We start from the raw sequence: 18,759 nt of genomic DNA, 5'->3' as shown, positions 1-18,759 counted from the left end.
CCAAATTTAGGGTGAAAAGTGTTCTTCCGAAACTCATTGTTTAAGGACCCGACCTGTTCAGACCATGGGGTGTTGGTTGGTTCGTAGTTAGTTGTTGAATGTACGCATTGTATAGATTTAGTATCTTCATTTTTTGGGGGGTGTATAGTGGCACCTTTTAGAGGTATAGTACGTTGTTCGCGGTTCAGCGAGAGTGGCACGGTGTATGTTATTGCAGAAGTAGATAACCAAGCTTGTGAACAAGGCCTTAGGATTTCTGCCTAAATTGGTAGTCCTTGGTTGACATGCTGAATGCCAGGGATGTGTGTTGTTGTCGTCTCAAACAGTCGTCATTAACGAGGTCATTTATTTTTAAAGAAATAGAAATAAGTGATAGCTAATTTTAGCTAGAAGGTAGTTTGATGTCCTGGGTTTCTGTGGGGCACGGGAAAATTCACTTTTGGGTAGTGCTTTAATTTGTGACTGTTACAGGTAAGGTTTCCAATGGATCATGAAAAAAAGGAGTTCAAAATTTCATTCCGTGGTCTTTTATCTGAAATAACCAAGGCGCTTCAATGGCCAGACCCGATATATAGCCAAGCGAATTTAGCAAAGGACAGGGCAAATTTGGTGCTTCTTAGAGGTCCTGGCCCTACAGCATGTTTCTTTAGAGGGGAAAAAGGACAGACCCTTGCTGAATCTGAGGAACAGGCTGCTGAACAGGCTGTGGATTTCCTGGTTCAGAAAAAACAGGTGATCATAGAAGATGTCAATTTAGAGAGGAGGAACAAGTATAAGGCTTGCTGTCAGTTCTTTAAGGAGAAGCGTAACGCGCTGGAGTCGGTAGATCAGTGCTCGCCTGGTACCAACTGTGGGCTAATAAAGAGTAAGAAAGTCAAGGTTCCAACTAACTTGCCAAAGAGAATCACCGTCGATCTATGGGACATTTGGTCACAGGTTGTAGCTGTATACCAGGTCACTGCTGATGAGGTTGATTTCATAGTTCAGGCAGGTGGACTCTATGTTTGCTGCTTTACAATAACCTGGCCGGACCACGCATTCAAAGAAAGGTTCTTTATTGGAGATGGTTGTGAAACTGTGGACAAGGCTAAGCAAAACTTAGCTAAGAAAGCTATCCAATACTTTCAAACCCTTTATGGATTTACTGTTAAAGATGCTAACTTCAACAGGATGAAGTATTCGCAGATTCAGTGTGGGTTTCATAGGCGAAGATACTTGTTGTCTAGAGAACAGCACATTTGCTTACCATCTGATTTGGAATCCATTCCTGTTTTTATAGCAGATGGATACCACACCCCTGAAGGCCCAGCGTATGGTGTTCGGGCCGGATTAACCTTGCCACCCCCACCCAAAAAAGCTAGGGGTATTACATCAGAGAGAGGAACAGCAAATTGGACTTTAACCCCAACTGCATCTGCTAAGCCACTTACCAGGGAGAGCGTCGGTGTGCCTAAGGAGCTTGCGAGGCATTAGTTAGATCTGCAAGAATAGCTGTAGGGTTGCTGTATAAAGCAAACCACCTATGTATGTAAAATAATAAGCCTTGTAGAAGGCAGGCTTTAATCTTTTGTGGTCATGATGGTAACGAGAGGGCACATTACTCAAGAGTTTTAGGTACCCTTTTGTGGAGTCCTGTAGTTAGCTTAATCGGAAACAAGCGAAAAATGTAGCTTTGTGATCTAATGAATAAAACGAATGACTATTGGCCAACCATGCTTCATATGAATATGTCTTGAAAAGTTGTCTGTGTATGATTTAGGTTGGAAAATTAAATCCAGCTGAGTGGCCTACCTATGTGCTTGCTTTAGTGGCTCCTAGATTTTGTTTAGAGTGTTCAGTTGTGTATTCAGTTTTTATGTTAATTGCCAAGATAATAAACTCTTAAAAGTAGCTTTTGAACTTTAAACACCCAGGTAAGATGAGAAATTTTAAATGTATATTTAGATGTTTTTTTAGCAAAGTTAGCAACAGCAAATTTCCTGTAAAATGTGATTATGCAGTTTGACATTTTTATGTCAGATAATTACCTAGCAATTTCTGAGGAAAAAAGACAGAATAGAGCCGTATTGGCCTATCGCTTATTGTCTCACAATGTATAGGATACCTGCTAAAAGGCTAAGACAGTTTAGGACAACTGTATTACCTTTAAAAAAAAGGGGGCCTGTTAAAAGATTTTATCGGTAGCCGTTGTTAGAGTGTGTGCCTGATGATGCCTACTCTTTGATTTTTTTAATGCAGAGGGTGATACAGGATTAATTGATAGGCGTAAATTGATTAAGCGTAGCATGTTGATGGATGTTCCTGAAAGTATAGGTGAGCAAAAGCATTTTAATGTGAATTAACTGGATTTTAGAGCATAGTATTCTTTGGATTGCATATGCATTGTTTAAGCCCATGATGCAGGATGTCATAAATAAGCAGATATCATTTGAGTTACAAAAATGGTTGCAAATTTAACAAGCAAATCAAACTGCACAGGATGTATCAGAACAGCAATAGCAATGTAAGCTATACCTGTATAACCCAAAATAGCTAAGTTGATGATGTACAAGCCAGCTTTAGTTGATAATTGTTTCACGTCTCAGGTGATGTCAACACAGATATTAATACTGCAGCCGTTAGTAGGCGACGCTTAACTGGGAAACGGAAGATAGCCCATGCATCAAACGACCAGCAACAGGCGGAAATTCAGTCATATAAATCAAGGAGAATTCCACAACCAACAAAAACAAATGTAGATCCTCAGCATTCAGGGAAACGGCAAAAGCGTCAAAACAAAAGTACTTTAAAAAAAAAACTACAATTTTAAAATTTACAATATGGTATTAAAACAAATAAATATAATTAACATTACAAAGTTGAGATACCTTAATAAACAGCAGTGGATTTTTTTGGCCAGGGAATACAGGTGAAGCCGTGCAAGATGCAGACTCAGGGACAACTCCACCTTATAACTCACGAAGAATTAGACCGCTGATACAACAAACTGTAGTAAGCTCAGAACTAGGCACTAAACGGAAACGCCAGAGAAAGAAAAGTAATGTTCCTTAATAAACATTCACAGATCATAGTGCGGGCTATAACACGCTTTACTTATTATAAATAACAGTACAGGTGTTAAATCAATCATTATGCAGAACAACTGACATTTGTTATTGAATAGAAACGCCAGCTGCAGTAGGTGGGAAACCAGTGCCATCAGAGCCAAGCAAATTGAAAGCACCAACCTATTGTGCAGAATGTGGAGCAAAGAAATTTGAATATGAAGCAAAGGGTATGTGTTGTTGCAATGGTGATATCAAACTGGCGGTTAATGAATATCCAGAAGAACTGATACGGCTGTTTACTGCTAGAGATGAGGAATCGTTGCATTTCCAAAAATTTTCAAGATTGTATAACAACCTCTTTGCTTTCAGCTCTTTGGGAGGCACTTTTGATTCAAAGACTGTCAAGGGGATATTTGTTTTCAAGGCACAGGGACAAGTTTATCATAACTTGCCAGATCTAATCCCCATGGATAGTATTCCTAGATATCTACAATTATACTTCTATGATGCTCAGCATGAAAGGGAAAATCGTTTGGGATTGTTCCCTAATTTGAAGGAAGAAATAATTACCCTTCTTATGGGCCTGATGGATGATAATCCATATGGAAAATTCTTCAGATCTTTGAAGGAGGTAGAGGTCACTCAGGATACAAAGATAATGCTTACGACTGACCCAGGTCATGATCAACGTGTGTATAATGCACCTACATCTGACGAAGTGGCGGTTGTTTGGCCAGATAATACAGCTATACAGGGAAATGCAGGTCCTCATATCATTGCCTACGGAAAGGGTGCACATACACATAGCATTAGGCATTATTATGGGTGTTATGATCCATTGCAGTATCCTCTATTGTTGCCGAGCGGAGATTGTGGGTGGCATCAGGGATTAAAAAAACAAACAAGTCCAACCTTTGATAGTCAAGCCAATCCTTCATTCCCGGTATCTGAAGCGTTCGATGATGAACCTGAATCTCTCATACAGGCAGAAGTGTCGAGTAAGTCTGCGTTTATTATTATTAACATTTTCAAAGAGTAGCAGGAAGCAACTATTAATGCTGAGGTTTTCTTAAAAATATGGCAGATGCGGCTAGGAGACGGACAAGAGCTGACAAGCGCATATCGTGTAGAGAATACTATGCGTACAAATTCCAGATACGGCCAGGCAACATGGTTATTAGAGGAGGCAGGCTGTTTCAACAGTTCATTGTTGACATGTACGTAAAAATAGAAAACACAAGATTGGATTTCCTGCGATTAAACCAGGACACAATTCGTGCAGATCTTTACCAAGGAATCCTTGATACCCTAGAGCTCGGTGAAAACAGCGCATGTAATGTTGGTAAGAGAATAGTGCTGCCACCGTCATTCCTAGGGGGACCTAGGGATATGAGAAGACGTTATTTAAATGCAATGGCCCTTGTCCAGAAATATGGGAAACCTGATCTATTCATCACTATAACATGTAATCCAAATTGGCCGGAGATCAAGGAGGAATTGGGACCTGGTGAGCAAGCGCAAAACAGGCCAGATCTTCTTGCCCGCATCTTCCATGCTAAGTTGATACTTCTGAGAAAACAAATTAGGGAAAAAAAGGTCTTTGGCGAGGTAGCAGCTATGATTAATGTTGTAGAGTTCCAAAAGCGTGGACTCCCACATGCACATTTCCTGATAATTCTGAAACCAGGCTATAAAATAACAGCACCAGAAAAATACGATAAATATGTGTCCGCAGAAATACCGTCTACTGAAAATCCTCATCTGAGGGCAGCTGTAATAAGGCATATGATGCACGGTCCATGTGGCGCTGCTTTCCCAAACTGCGCTTGTATGCAAACCAAAAAAGGGAAAAGAGAATGTAGTAAAGCTTACCCCAAAAATTTCCGTGACTTCACTACCAATGGAACAGACTCCTATCCATTATATAGGCGCCGAGACACTGGTGAAAAAATAGTGGTGAGAAAAGGTGAATTGGATAATAGATCAGTTGTGCCCTACAACCCTTATCTGTTGGCCATGTTTGACTGCCACTTGAATGTTGAAGTTTGTTCAACTATTAACGCAGTCAAGTATTTATATAAATATGTGTATAAAGGTCATGATAGGGTCTTATTCAACGTGGAAAGTGGGGGAGCTACTCCGTTGGTGGATGAAATACACAGGTACCAATCTGGTAGATGGGTTTCACCACCGGAAGCTGCTTGGAGAAATACACAGAATTTTTGGGTTCAATCAGTGGTCAAACAACAACCACAACCACCTGCAGCCTTACCTCTGGGTTGCTACAATGGCTGATGATGACTACATCCGTAAAGGTAGTGTGGACTATGTGCAGGCACAAGCTGCCCCGAAAAATGAAGCAGACATACAAGCCCATTCAGAAACAGTAAGTGCGTATGCTAATGTTATTGTCTCATTCTTTGAGATGTACAACTAAGCATACACAACAAAAAAACGTCCTAGAAGTATCCAAAAGCAGCGCTGCATGTCTAAGGTTACATTAGTGGCAATCGAAAAAAATGGTTTCCCAATTTTCAATGTCTGCGATAAGAGCCTAGCCTAAATAATATTATGTTAATCATTAATTATTTATCGTGGTAGAACAAAAAAAACGTGTCTATGATTTCCAAAAACACTGCCCACTGCAAGTGTAATGTTTAATTTCAGCGAAATTCTCTATAAAAGTTCTCTTCATAATCAGTCATAGAGTGAAATCAGTGACAAGGGGATTGTTAAATCGACTAAAACAAAGGGCTTTCAGGCTAATTAGCCAGCGACGGCATTTGCATAATACGAACCCCCAAAAAATTATCAATCATTTGGAAACCCAAAAATTGCATTTCAAACACAAAAAAACAGAACACTATTAAAACGGCAAACTTAAGAAAAAAAAAAGGATGAGCGATAGTATGAGGAAGGGGAGAAGGAGATGTGATGTTTAAGTTACTTCGCAAAGTACAATATAATACTAATGTCTTATGTATTCCATGTAATGATGTTCTTTAACAATTAACCATCTAAACAAAAAGTGTTGTTATATTCGGATATTCATGCTCCCAACAAAGTTAAATACAAATTATTTACGAATGGTTATAATTTTGTTTGCAATTGATTCAACCATCAAAAGATCAAGAAGTTTTGTTGTGATCGTCACTCAACATGTACAGACAACCGAACCAAATCGTATATTCATGTGTCAGATACGAAATATATACGAATGTGATCTCGATTCGAACAACCAAAAAATTATAACGACAAGAATTTCATTGTGATTGCCATTCAAAATGTATAGAAAACCAAACCAAATCAAGATTCGCTACTACGCATTTGAAACGTAAACGATTAAAATAACTTGGGGGACGGCGCGCATTGCGCGCCGTGCAACCAACTAGTATATACAAATATATAAGGAGAAGTTAAACAATAGAAATGTAAAGAGACATTCTACAATAAGCATATAGTAATTGACATTCATTAGCACATGACTTATGGACATCCATCATAATTCTTATAATAAATATGATATTTTTATTTGCATTTACTTGATTAGGTATAAGCGTATACCATGTACAACTAAATTTTATGTGTGTATAACATGTACAACACAATTTTGTATATCTTAGATTTATTAAAGGGTTGTTTGGTTACCCACTAAACAACACACGAATTTAAATTCATGTGAATTGCGAAAGGAAAATGAAAAACGATCGTCACCCTAATTAAAACAATGGTACACAATTTCGGCGGCACCCTAATTAAAATAATGAAATAATAACTAATTTTAAAAATTGTAACAACTTTAGCACATTATAAGGAAGGGCATAGAAGTAATCAAGTAAACATGTTATCTTCATCATTGACATTTGAACTGCGATTAACATCGTCGCAACGGCAGCAAATCTCTAATCTCATTTTCTTGTTCGTTTCTTCATGTTGAGAACTTTCAAGTAAATTAGATACGGAGTATTTAGATATTTTTTTATAAAAGTTCCGTATAGGGGTACATACTCCTCCGCAGGTATTTGCTTTAAGCTTCAATCATGACGTTTCAAAGAGAACATTAGTTGGAAATACGAAGTACAAACAAACAATTTTATGAAAACGCCATTAAAATTTATGAAACCCATTTCCAATTACACCATAGTCTTAATTAACAGTGAGATTTTCAATTAGTTAACACATACTACTGTATGAGTGTAAGTCGGTTAAAGAATCAGGGTAAAGTTTACGCATATCTGGAAAAGCAATATAGTGTGTTAGCTAACGATGACGATACATCGGGCATGAACATGAAAGTGAGACTGGGGAGATATGGAGAGCGTAATTTGATTATCTGAATAGTGAATACACACACTGATATCAGCTCGATATATATGCAGTCTTCCGATTCTACCCTTCGTTAAATGAGTTGGCTCAATCGATTAAAAATTAACAAAAATATCAGATTAAAATATGATTTAATTTACTAAAACGCCCACGGTTCTACTGAAAATGAATATCACTCGGTGGCACTATCTCATTTTCCATTGCGGATGACATATTGTTTGGTTACTCCAATTTACATGAATTTGAAGTTCCCATAAATTTCCCTTCCTCTATAATGGACGAAGTGACTTACGTAGCTCCCTAGGTAAGTGAGAATACCTACATCATTGGTACTTCTTTCATGGTAACCAAACAATATTTTTTCTAATTCACATGAATTCTAAAATCATACTTCCTCCGTCCCGGTCAGTTGTTGTCCTGTGGTTTTGGCACAAAGAGCAAAGAAAGAAAAAGTAGCTAATTACTAAATGACAAGTGCAACAAATTGAGTATGAATGATCAAATTGCTCATCAAGTTCATTCTTAAAATAGAAAGGACATCAAATGATTAAGACACCATAATATGGAAAAGGACAACAAATAACCGGGACAAAGGGAATATGTTTTATTATGACTTCCTAGACAATACAAACCCATGCATGCAACCAAACGACTCCTTAGCATACTATGAGTGAAGATCAAATACGTTGATAGTTAACCAATTGGTTATATTAGTAGCGGATTTTCTAACATGTGCCCTTATGGCACATGTTAATAAGTTAATTAGAGAAAGTTTGTCGAGAATATTTCACTAATTATGGTAAATGTGAGTTTGTACATCTATTTTTCTTGATTTATTCTCAACAAACTTTCTCTAATTAACTTATTAACATGTGCTCTTAGGGCACATGTTAGAAAAACCCTAGTAGTAAATAGAACTAAAAATTGTATTTTAGATATAAGATTTTAATAAAAGTTATTTTAGGTATAAAATTTGAAAAGTTATCAAATTACCATTTATTTCATAACAATAATCCATCCTATTGGTGGTCTGCAATAATCACTCCATCCTATCAATAATCTCAATTAAATCCAACCTAACCATCATAGCTTCTAATAACGAACCAGCTGATATTTTTTTAAGTTTATGTTGGAATATTTGATAGTTTTTGGACAATCTAGCTGGTATATGTGATGTTCATGTGTAATATTTTCAAGTGATGAATCAAATACTTGGTTTATTTGACACATAAACATAAAAAAATATCAGCTGGTTTGTTATTAGAAGGTATGGTGCTTAGGTTAGATTTAATTGAGATTATTGATAGGATAGAGTGATTATTGCACACCACCAATAAGATGGATTATTATTATGAAATAACCCTAAAATTAACTAAGAGTGAGTGTACTTAATTGTAAAGTTGTAGCCGTAGCTAAGAAAGAATTCCCTAGAAAAACTGGGAAGTTGCGCAATCCTATACGTCATAGAAATTAGAAACCGTGTCATGATGAGTTTCTTGTTCCACAAGCCATGCCTAAACTCCTATAAATAACACAAACCTCACCCTTCTTCCCTTATTAATCAATCCTTCATCTTATCAATTAATTCAATCCATACCAATCAATAATCAGTCATTCATTCTACAGCCTATATACTAGAATTCTAGATACAATCAACAATGTCGCGGTTTCTTGACGCTGTCGAATTTTATTCGAATGTTAATAAGAAGAAGAAGGAAGATGTTGGAGGTGGCACCGAAGCTTTCCCGGATTTAGGAGCACATTGCGAACAACCTGATTGTCGTCAGCTTGATTTTCTCCCTTTCGATTGCGACCGTTGTCATAAGGTAAAGCTTATTCAACTTCAATTATTTATATCGCCCTGATCAATTCTTTACGTTTGTTTTAGTTATTGATTCATGTTTGTGTATTGCAGACGTTCTGTTTGGATCATAGAACATACAAATCACATGAATGCACAAGACCAAACGAGAGGGACAGGAAGGTATTCGTCTGCAATATTTGCTCAACTTCGATAGAAACCACAGGCTGTTTCGGAGCAAAAGAGAAGGCGATAATTGACAAGCACTTAAACTCGAAAGACTGTGATCCTTTGAAGAAGAACAAGCCACGGTGTTCTGCACACCGTTGTAAGTCGACACTCACATTTTCCAACAATGTGGTTTGCAGATTTTGCAACGTCAAATTCTGCTTGAACCACAGGTTTCCGGCTGATCATGCTTGTAAGAGAGGAACTTCTTCGTCTAATTCCAAGAATTTGGTTGAAAGGATAGCCAAGGGCTCGCGAGCAGTAAAAGCTTATTGAGTACAATGTGCTCCGTCCATGTTTGTGAATTGTGATCTTTGAAAAACATTTATGTTTATTGTGTTAATATCAATTGGAAAAATATAATTTTTCAATGTTGATTTTAAATTAATCCAATGCAGTGCAAATCTTACCCACATCATTCATGATCAAAGTCAAAACCCACACTTTACTGTATGAGGTTTAAAATAAAATTGACAATTAAAGGGAACCCAGTAAGTTTGAACCATTTTAAACAACAATTATTTTCCTGTAAGACCGTTCTACGCAGAAATTGTGAAAAACGAATCTTTTAATGCATATATCAATTGAATAAATAGTTAAGTTGCACCTGTTCACAAGCCTTGCCTTGCCCAAGATTTTAGGTATTTAAACACTCATGATGCAAAGAATTTACAAACCACAGGCCAGCTTTCTATAACTAGTAAATGGCAAAACAGATAAAAGGGACCGAAAATGACTATCACCAACGAACCACCTAAACCAAACTATATCCGAGATGACCTGACAATAAGTCAATAACATACTCGATAAAGAACTGCACCAAAGTGCATAGTATTAAATAACCTATTTGTGAGAAAACTAGTGAAAGGCCACTAGTTGATGCCAACAAATACATAGATCGATCCACCGATCACAGTGGAACAAACTCCTCTGCATTTTCATTGATTACAAATCTACAAGTGAGACAAAATGGTGGAGTAGGGTAAGCGAGAGACGCCCGTGATGTGACTTGCAGAAGGAGTAAATCTCACTTGTGTTTTCTAACTAAAAGAGTAAAAGTCATTCCATAATCAAACATAACGGAACGAAACATAGGGAGTTATCAGTTGGCTAGTTAACAGCTTTTAATAAATTAAACCATGCTCGCAAATGAATTGTGCCGGGACTCATAATGGTCGTGAATTGGTTGTGCATTCAATAGTCGTATCTTCGAATTGGAAATGAAATTATTGAAGCCGCTTATCAGTATTTAGTGGACTCTTCAGCAAGGATGTGCAGGAAGTTGTTTCTATTAAAAATCAAGCTTCATATATGGTCAGAACAAGAGTGCAAACAGGGGAAAAAGAACTATCAAGACCTCTACTTTGGTAAAGCCTTGAAGTCCTCCAGCAGAACAGATTGAAAAGCGGAAATTGCAGTCTGCACGCAAGAAAAAATCAAGCATCAATACTGACAGAAACTATCGGTAATGAGCTTATCTTTATCGATATCAACAAGAAAAAGGCGAATCACAGATTCACAGCAACTCACAAACGCACCGTCTAAGAACGTAACAGTTCAGTGCTGAGCACCTCTCAGCCTTGAGGTTGGACGTTCAAATCCCCCACCCCAAACCTATTGGTTGATGAGGTTTAAGACATAGCCTTACTCCATTAGGCGGAGTTGCTCATTCTATCTGCCCCTGCAAAATAACCAAATCTAAATACAAGCATTCCACTATTGCAAATTAAGGCAACAAACTTGGTTGGCAAATTCAAAAGTTTAGGTGAGTGAATTCAATTGTTAAATGTAAAATAAACAAGTGAGATTAAGCAACAGCCAGGAGAAAAACATAAGATCATGTCTGCAATCAAAAAACACACACATACACAGAGCAGTTTGCATACTCTACACGCAGTCTCTTTATAAGAGAGCCGGATCATTTTTCATTTTTTTCTCAAGAAAGCTTGATGATTTGTGTAACACTCAAAACTAATGAACCACACTCATCCATCACAAAATTTTAGCCTTGAAAGACCTGAATTATTTCCTTCGACTTCATGATTTGTGTAACACTCAAAACTAATGAACCACACTTTCAAACACTAGATACAAGATAAATTAGTCTCATTACATTGTGGCCAAAAAAGTGGCCACTAGGACCACATTTAAACAATTGAGGCCCCTTTCTTCATCAATGCCGACAACGATAGCCACTACATGATCCGCAACAAAATCATCGAGGGAAAACAGCAATTGCAGATGCGAAACTGAACAGCTAAAAGAAAGGAGCATACAGGAGAGTGGTAAATGCTAGGATCTGACACTGAACTACCCCAAGAGGTCTCATGTAGGCATGCTGAGTGTACACTTGAGACTTGTCGGCAATCCGGTACCCACAAGTTTTATCACCAACACTATATTTAACAAAAGCTTGAAAAATGTATGAAATGTACCACATACAAAATATGAAAGCAGATTTCCATCATTCCCCATTTGCCCTCACAAGATGAAGGACAATTAACTTTAAGGCCAGCCAATAGTATGTCCAACTCAGCTACATGAGTAAATCACAATAGAATAAAAGGCCGAAAAATTTAGGGCAATATAAGACACTGCTAGAAGCAATGATATCTACATAGTGCAATGCTCTTGTTAATCATTTTGCTTTGACAATCCCCGAGATCGCAATTTAAGTCTCATTGCCCCCTTGGGACATGTTTTTGCTCTGGACCTTATCACATCTCATTATGTTCATCTTATCTTTGCTTAGACATATGATGATTCAAGTTGGCTGATCCCAAATCATTTTGAGATTAAGACTCTGCTCGTATTGTTTTTGTTGTATGTTGTCATCCATTAACCTTTTTTTCTGGGGCTATCAGCAAGTAGCTTTTTTTTTCCTTGTTCTTGATTTCTATACGACTGTTTACTGCGTATGTTATAGCTTATTTTATACTTACCTTTTCAAACACCCCAATGGACAAGATACAATTTATCCCAAAAAAAAAGGATACTAACAAAAAGAAAATGGATAACTTTAGATTCACTTACTAATTAATAACTTTAGACTCCCTTATTTACCTTATCGATTCTATGCCATATTAATGTGATGAGTGATGACAATAAGTTTCTGGGGATCATTACAAACTTCTCATGCATATAATAAATTCTATAAATTTTGTTCTATACTTCTATCCATCTTACTAACTAATAATTTATCATCACAAAATTATCAAGCGACCCATCTTAGCAGATTTGCTATCCCCATGAGAAGCAAGATATCTCAACCATCTATTGTCTCAAAAAACAGTATACAGGTTCATGCTATAAGTTAGACATTTGAAAGTCAAAGAAAAGCTAGGAATAGACATACAGTTCCAAGTTCTACTGCGTTAAAGTTCTAATCCATAATTACATGCACAATCATCTTTTTTAAAGGCTAGCGTAGTTCTGGCGACAGCAGAAAAATTTATGAATAGAACATTAACCTGGCCAAACAAAACAAATTATTTATACAAGGATTGAGAATCAGCTAGATGGTGCAGTGACATCCAAGAAAAAACTCAAACAAGTTATAAGGAGTAACACTACTTCATAGAGTTCATATATAGTAGTGGAAAAAAAAAAAGTAAATAAGATGCCCTCAGTTGTGTCCATTTACATATTCCATTAAAACCAATACCCTCCAGAGCAGCAGCAGGAAGACAGTCATAGCTGACAGTAGCAGCAGCAACAGTAACAACACCACCAGCAACAACAACAACAACAACAACAACAACAACAGAAATAATAATAATAATAATAACAATAGCAATCAGTAATGACAATGATCGCTGCTGCAGCTCAATGAAAGGAGGCTTATATGGAATTCATTAGGTACCAAATTGTTCTCCATCCTTGGGCATTTTTAAAAAAAAAAATACATATATAAAAGCACCAAAAATTACTTAGATCTCATATTGTTTCAATAGACAGGTACACCAAGATAAGGAAATGAAAAAAATAAGGCCTAGTATAGACCAAATAATGGGTTTTTACAAATCCAAGTAGAAACAGACAGCAAACAATGTCTACAATAGACAAGTGAGAAGTAGCCGACAATGCAAACTACTGCTCCCTTTATTTCATCATGTTCTAACCAGTTTTTTTGGGGAAATTTCATTAATTTCCTATTCTAGTATTATGGGGTGAAATTACCAAGGGGTTCTCACAACTGCAAAATTACAAAAGTTACCATTATTAAACCCAAGATAACATCTTATCGTGATTAACCAATTAATTATTAACCCTTCCCTGAGCTGGGCTCTCTCCATCAAGCCAGCCACTATCTATCTCCCTCCTCCCAAACAGCCACCATTTCCACAAAAAATCACACCAAACCCCACTAACATTTGAGAACAATATAGCTGGTCCATGCTAAAATTTAGACATTTGAAAACAATATTACTGGTCCATGCTATAAGTTAGACATTTGAAAGTCAAAGAAAAGCTAGGAGTACAGTTCTAAGTTCTACTGCGTTAAACTTCTAATCCATAGCTACATGCACAACCATTTTCTTTAAAGGCCAGTGTGATTTTGGAGACAGCAAAATTTTTAGGAATAGGTCATTAACGTAACCAAACAAAATACATGAATTACAAAGATTGGGGATCAGCTAGATGGTGCAGCGACATCCAAGAAAAAACTCATAACAAGTTATAAGGAGTAACGTTACTTCATAAAGTTCAAATATACTAGTGACAAAAAAAAGTGAACAAGATGCCCTCAGTAGTGGTTCCACCGAAAGAGGTGTCCATTTACATGTTCCATTAAAACCAATACCCTCCAGAGCAGCAGCAGGAAGACAGTCATAACTGACAGTAGCAGCAGCAGCAGCAACACCAACGATAGTAGTAACAATAATAATAATAATAATAATAATAATAATAATAATAACAATGACAATAACAATAACAACCAGAATGACGATTATCGCTGCTGCTACTCAATGAAAGGAGGCTTATATGGAATTCATTCGGTACCAAATTGTTCTCCATCCTCGGGCATGTTAAAAAATACATAAATAGAGGCACCAAAAATTACTTAAGATCCGTATATTGTTTCAATGTACACCAAGATGAGGAAATAAAAAAATAAGGCCTAGTATAGGCAAAATAAGGGTTTTTTTACAAATACAACAACAACAACAACAACATCAGAGCCTTAATCCCAAAATGATTTGGGGTCGGCTGACATGAATCATCTTTTCGAACCTCCATGGGTGAACGCACGCCTCAAAATGCGAATAAAAAAGGGAAGATGAAAAACAAAAAGGAAGAACGAAAATGTAATGGAAAGTCAAGGTGAACTTAGGGGTTTTAAAATCGAATTCCGTCTTTCTTTTATAAAAACTTAAAATTTAAATCGAGAGAAAAGATTAAAACGATTTTTAAAAACCGAAATAGAGTTAAGGATCCGGAATGAACCAGGTAAAATCTATAAGAAAGTGGTTGGTGAAAAAGTGTAATAAAGGGGAGAAAAATAAATAAATTAATTTCTTTAAATTAAATAAAAAAAACACTAAATCTGTCAAAAAACATCAAATACTAAAAATCCACATGTATCATTTCCCTCCATTGTGCCCTCTCCGTCACCATACTCTCCTCAAGGCCCAGAACTCTCATATCGTGCTCTATCACTCTCAACCATGTCTGTCTCGGTCTTCCTCTCGCCTCTAGGGACTTTTTTCTCGTTCTCCAAGTCTCCGGCCTCTAATCAAAAGTGCGTCCATAGGTCTCCTTCTCACATGGCCAAACCATCTTAGTCGGTTTTCCATCATCTTGTCCTCTATTGGCGCCACTTTTACCTTTTCCCTAATCACCTCATTCCTTAACCGATCTTTCCTTGTATGTCCGCACATCCACCTCAACATGCGCATCTCCGCCACACTCATCTTTTGAATGTGACAATGCTTCACGACCAACACTCGGAGCGTAAAGTAGAAGCGAGCCTAATTGCCGTGCGATAAAATTTTCCCTTTAATCTTTGGGGCATATCTTTATCGCATAGAAAACCCAAAGCACTCTTCCATTTCAACCATCCCGCTTTAATTCCGTGAGCCACATCTCCGTCTAACTCCCCATCTTTTTGAATAATAGATCCTAGATATCTCGAAGAAATCAAACCTTCAACAACATTTCCATCGAAAATAATACTCCCGCCTCTGTCGATCTCAACCCCGCCACCTTAGTGAACGACACCTCAAATACTCGGTCTTACTCTGCTTGAGCTGAACCCACGAGTCTCTAAAGTCCGCCTCCACAATTCCAACTTTCTCTCCACCCCCTCTTTTGTCTCATCAATCAACACAATATCATCAGCAAACATCATACACCAAGGGATGTCGTCCTGAATATCCCTTGTCAACTCATCCATAACTATAGCAAAGAGAAAAGGACTAAGTGCGGAACCTTGATGCACCCCGATGGTAATAGGAAATTCTTCCGTTCTCCCAACATTAGTGCGAACACTTGCACTAGCCCCCTCATACATGTCCTTTATGAGGTCAAATCTAAAATAGAAATATAGTAATAGACAGCAAAAAAAATTTTTAGAAAAATAGTTAGTAAATTCCATTTAGACAAGTGAAAAGAAGCCGACAATGCAAAACCCTTTATTTCATTATGTTCTTACCACTTTCATTTAAAAAAAATCATTTATTTCCTATTCTAGTATTATGGGGTGAAGTTACCAAGGTGTCCTCACAGCTGCAAAATTACAAATGTTGCCAACTTGCCATTATTAAACCCAAGATAACTTCTTGAGATTGACCCTGATTAACTATTATCCCTTCCCAGAGCCGGACTCTCTCCATCTGCCTGTCTCCTTCCTCCCAAACAACCTCCATTTCCACACAAAAACAATACACCAAATCCAACTACCACTAATCCTTGACCACCAGCAACGCCCTGGATGGTGGTGGCTGCCTGCCTGCTCCGAGTAATAGTCTCCGACCACCATCTCTTCTTGTTTCCTCAACCAAAAAATGCAGCTAGACCATTTTAAAATGGAGTGTGTTTTAACTTAATGCACATATCTCCTATAAGCTAATTGGCTTATATCAAAATATCACAATGGTTTATTATCTCATCAGTCATCACATTGCAACTTAACAGAAACATACCATCTTGCCAAGAAGTCCACTAGCATTTCATACCATACTTGTGGCGAAACACAGCAGCTTATTGAACCAAATTTCAAAATCAGCGGAATAAATGTTGTATCATAAAGAGCAATATATCTCCAGCATTCCACTTATAAAATCAAAATTAATTATGTTAAATCGCTCTCAACTCATATGACTCAGTCTCCAAAAATAACCAACCTTGATAATACCACCCTTTCTTTAAAAGATTAGCAAGTAATAAATACTGTTAATCAACCACGACCGCTGACCGTCCCCAACAGAGTCGACATATCAAATATTTTTATTCTTTCTTTCAAAATCGTGAGATAATCCCTACAAGGATGACTTGAAGTAAGATGTTCTCACGTCAATTGTCATCCCCCTGCATAAGCTACATCCATGAATCAAGTTGAGCTATATGAACCTAGCAAAACGATCAGTCAACCAATCGACTAACAAAATGAATCAACTGACAAATAGACCTTAATTTTAAAAAGCAGCTTACCCAGCAAAGAGACCTGATGTTAGAAAACAATCTAAAAGCACATCGAATCCGTGCTACACACTTCAGACTCATGTTAATCATCATCATCACCGAGAAAACAATTATTAACTTGAATCTCCATTGCAGATAAATAATTGTTGAGTACAGACAACAAATCATCCGTCAAATCCCCGCAAGTTCAAACAACAAATCATCGACACAAAGACAAATCCCAAACAATCAAATAAATAAAACCCTAACAAAATTTGACCTGTGTTACTGCCACACTTCAATTTGGTTGCATGTCATTCCAGAACTCTACACACTTTATTTTAGACAAAATAATTCAAAACATGGCACAAAATAACCGTATCCGACACAAACGGAATATGACTAAAAAATGTAAAGAAAACATACAGCAACTGTCTTCTGGGTGACGACACAAACGCAATCATTACCACGAACAGCAATTGATGTAATTCAAGAAGAAGACTTAGTGCTTTGCATGCGTAATCTACTCCACACATAAATCAAAAAGAAAAAAAAAAACGATGAAAAAAATGAAACCCTAGAAATTGGGGAGAAGAGGAGATGTGAATAAGGAGAGACGTACCTACTTGAAAGAGACGAACTTGAATATAGAACATAGTAATGCTGCTAATTTAAAGGTGTGAACGGCTGAACGTCATAACAAAGGTAACAAATGCGACCAACAAGAGGGAAGGCCCAAGGTGTATAAGGATTCAAGGTAAATGCGAATGAAAACGCCAAACTTTATGGCCAACCCATTAAATCGCTTTTCGATCTCGGAGGAGATTCTCAAATTTGTCGGTAGGGATCTCTCACAACACCAAAAAAAAAAAAAAATAAGGATTCAAGGTAAAGCAATATCTTGGTATTTATATGACAAATACGGAGCACAATAACTTTACATGGAAATTATATAAACTAGGTAGTATTCCGCGCTTCGCGTGTCTAGTTTTAAAATTTTATTATTTTAATTGAAGAAAAATAATATAATTCATATATGATCTTTAATATTTTTACTTAGAAATAAAAAAAATTAATTTTTCTCAAATTTAATTTTTTTTAGGTTTAACTTCAATGTTTTAAAATAAAATACATACAATTTTAATTATTAAAACTAATAAATGATAATTAATTATGCATGATAAACGTTTTATAAATAAATTTGTTACTGATCTAATATCGTATTAATTAACATAACATTTATTCGAATAACGCAACGATGAACATTGAATTCTCGTATTATATTATTTAATGATACATTATGTTCTGAATCAGTTAATATTTATTCAAAATGATGTGAATATAATTTTATGTAATTTATATTTTTTTATGTATAACGTGTGATATTCATATATCAAACATATAGCGTCCAAACTCAACTTATTCAATTCTTTTGATTTTGTGCAGGAATTGAAAGCTAGGGATGTCGATGTAAGTTCTATTTGGTTTATATATTGTGCAAATTGATTTTGTTTGAATCAACAAACCCATATATTATAACATAACTAACTTCTCGTACTTCTTCAATGCAACGTACACACGAGCTTTATCTACAGATGCAAAGGAACGCTATTGTGTTCTACTCATGGTATGCAGACGTCATTACAACGATCAAATGCGTAACAAGTGATCCGACGGGCCCATCACCTAGTCAGGCTTCCCAAGAATTCTTTGAGGGTGAAAAGATACAACAAT

At 36.7% G+C, this 18,759-nt stretch overlaps 1 protein-coding gene and 1 long non-coding RNA gene across 3 annotated transcripts; one reads left to right on the top strand and one right to left on the bottom strand.

The window, feature by feature from the left end:
• Positions 1–8,871: 8,871 nt before the first annotated feature.
• On the top strand, positions 8,872–9,889 carry LOC141597134 (zinc finger AN1 domain-containing stress-associated protein 12). The gene is made up of 2 exons (XM_074417488.1): positions 8,872–9,199; positions 9,289–9,889. The coding sequence occupies exons 1-2, from the start codon at positions 9,032–9,034 to the stop codon at positions 9,676–9,678; spliced, it is 558 nt and encodes a 185-aa protein (XP_074273589.1). The 5' UTR covers positions 8,872–9,031; the 3' UTR covers positions 9,679–9,889.
• Positions 9,890–10,024: 135 nt separating this feature from the next.
• On the bottom strand, positions 10,025–17,767 carry LOC141597135 (uncharacterized). 2 transcript variants are annotated; one of them, XR_012522709.1, is made up of 4 exons: positions 17,648–17,767; positions 17,452–17,548; positions 10,941–11,083; positions 10,025–10,821 (listed from the first exon to the last, which is right to left on the bottom strand). It is a non-coding gene; the product is annotated as an uncharacterized LOC141597135 (long non-coding RNA). The 2 variants fall into 2 exon arrangements; XR_012522710.1 differs by having other exon boundaries at positions 17,652–17,758.
• Positions 17,768–18,759: the final 992 nt, after the last annotated feature.

Source organism: Silene latifolia, chromosome 8, assembly GCF_048544455.1.
Source record: "Silene latifolia isolate original U9 population chromosome 8, ASM4854445v1, whole genome shotgun sequence".
Lineage (NCBI taxonomy): Eukaryota > Viridiplantae > Streptophyta > Magnoliopsida > Caryophyllales > Caryophyllaceae > Silene > Silene latifolia.
Note: the sequence above shows the minus strand (reverse complement) of the source record. Positions and strands in the feature narration are given on the sequence as shown.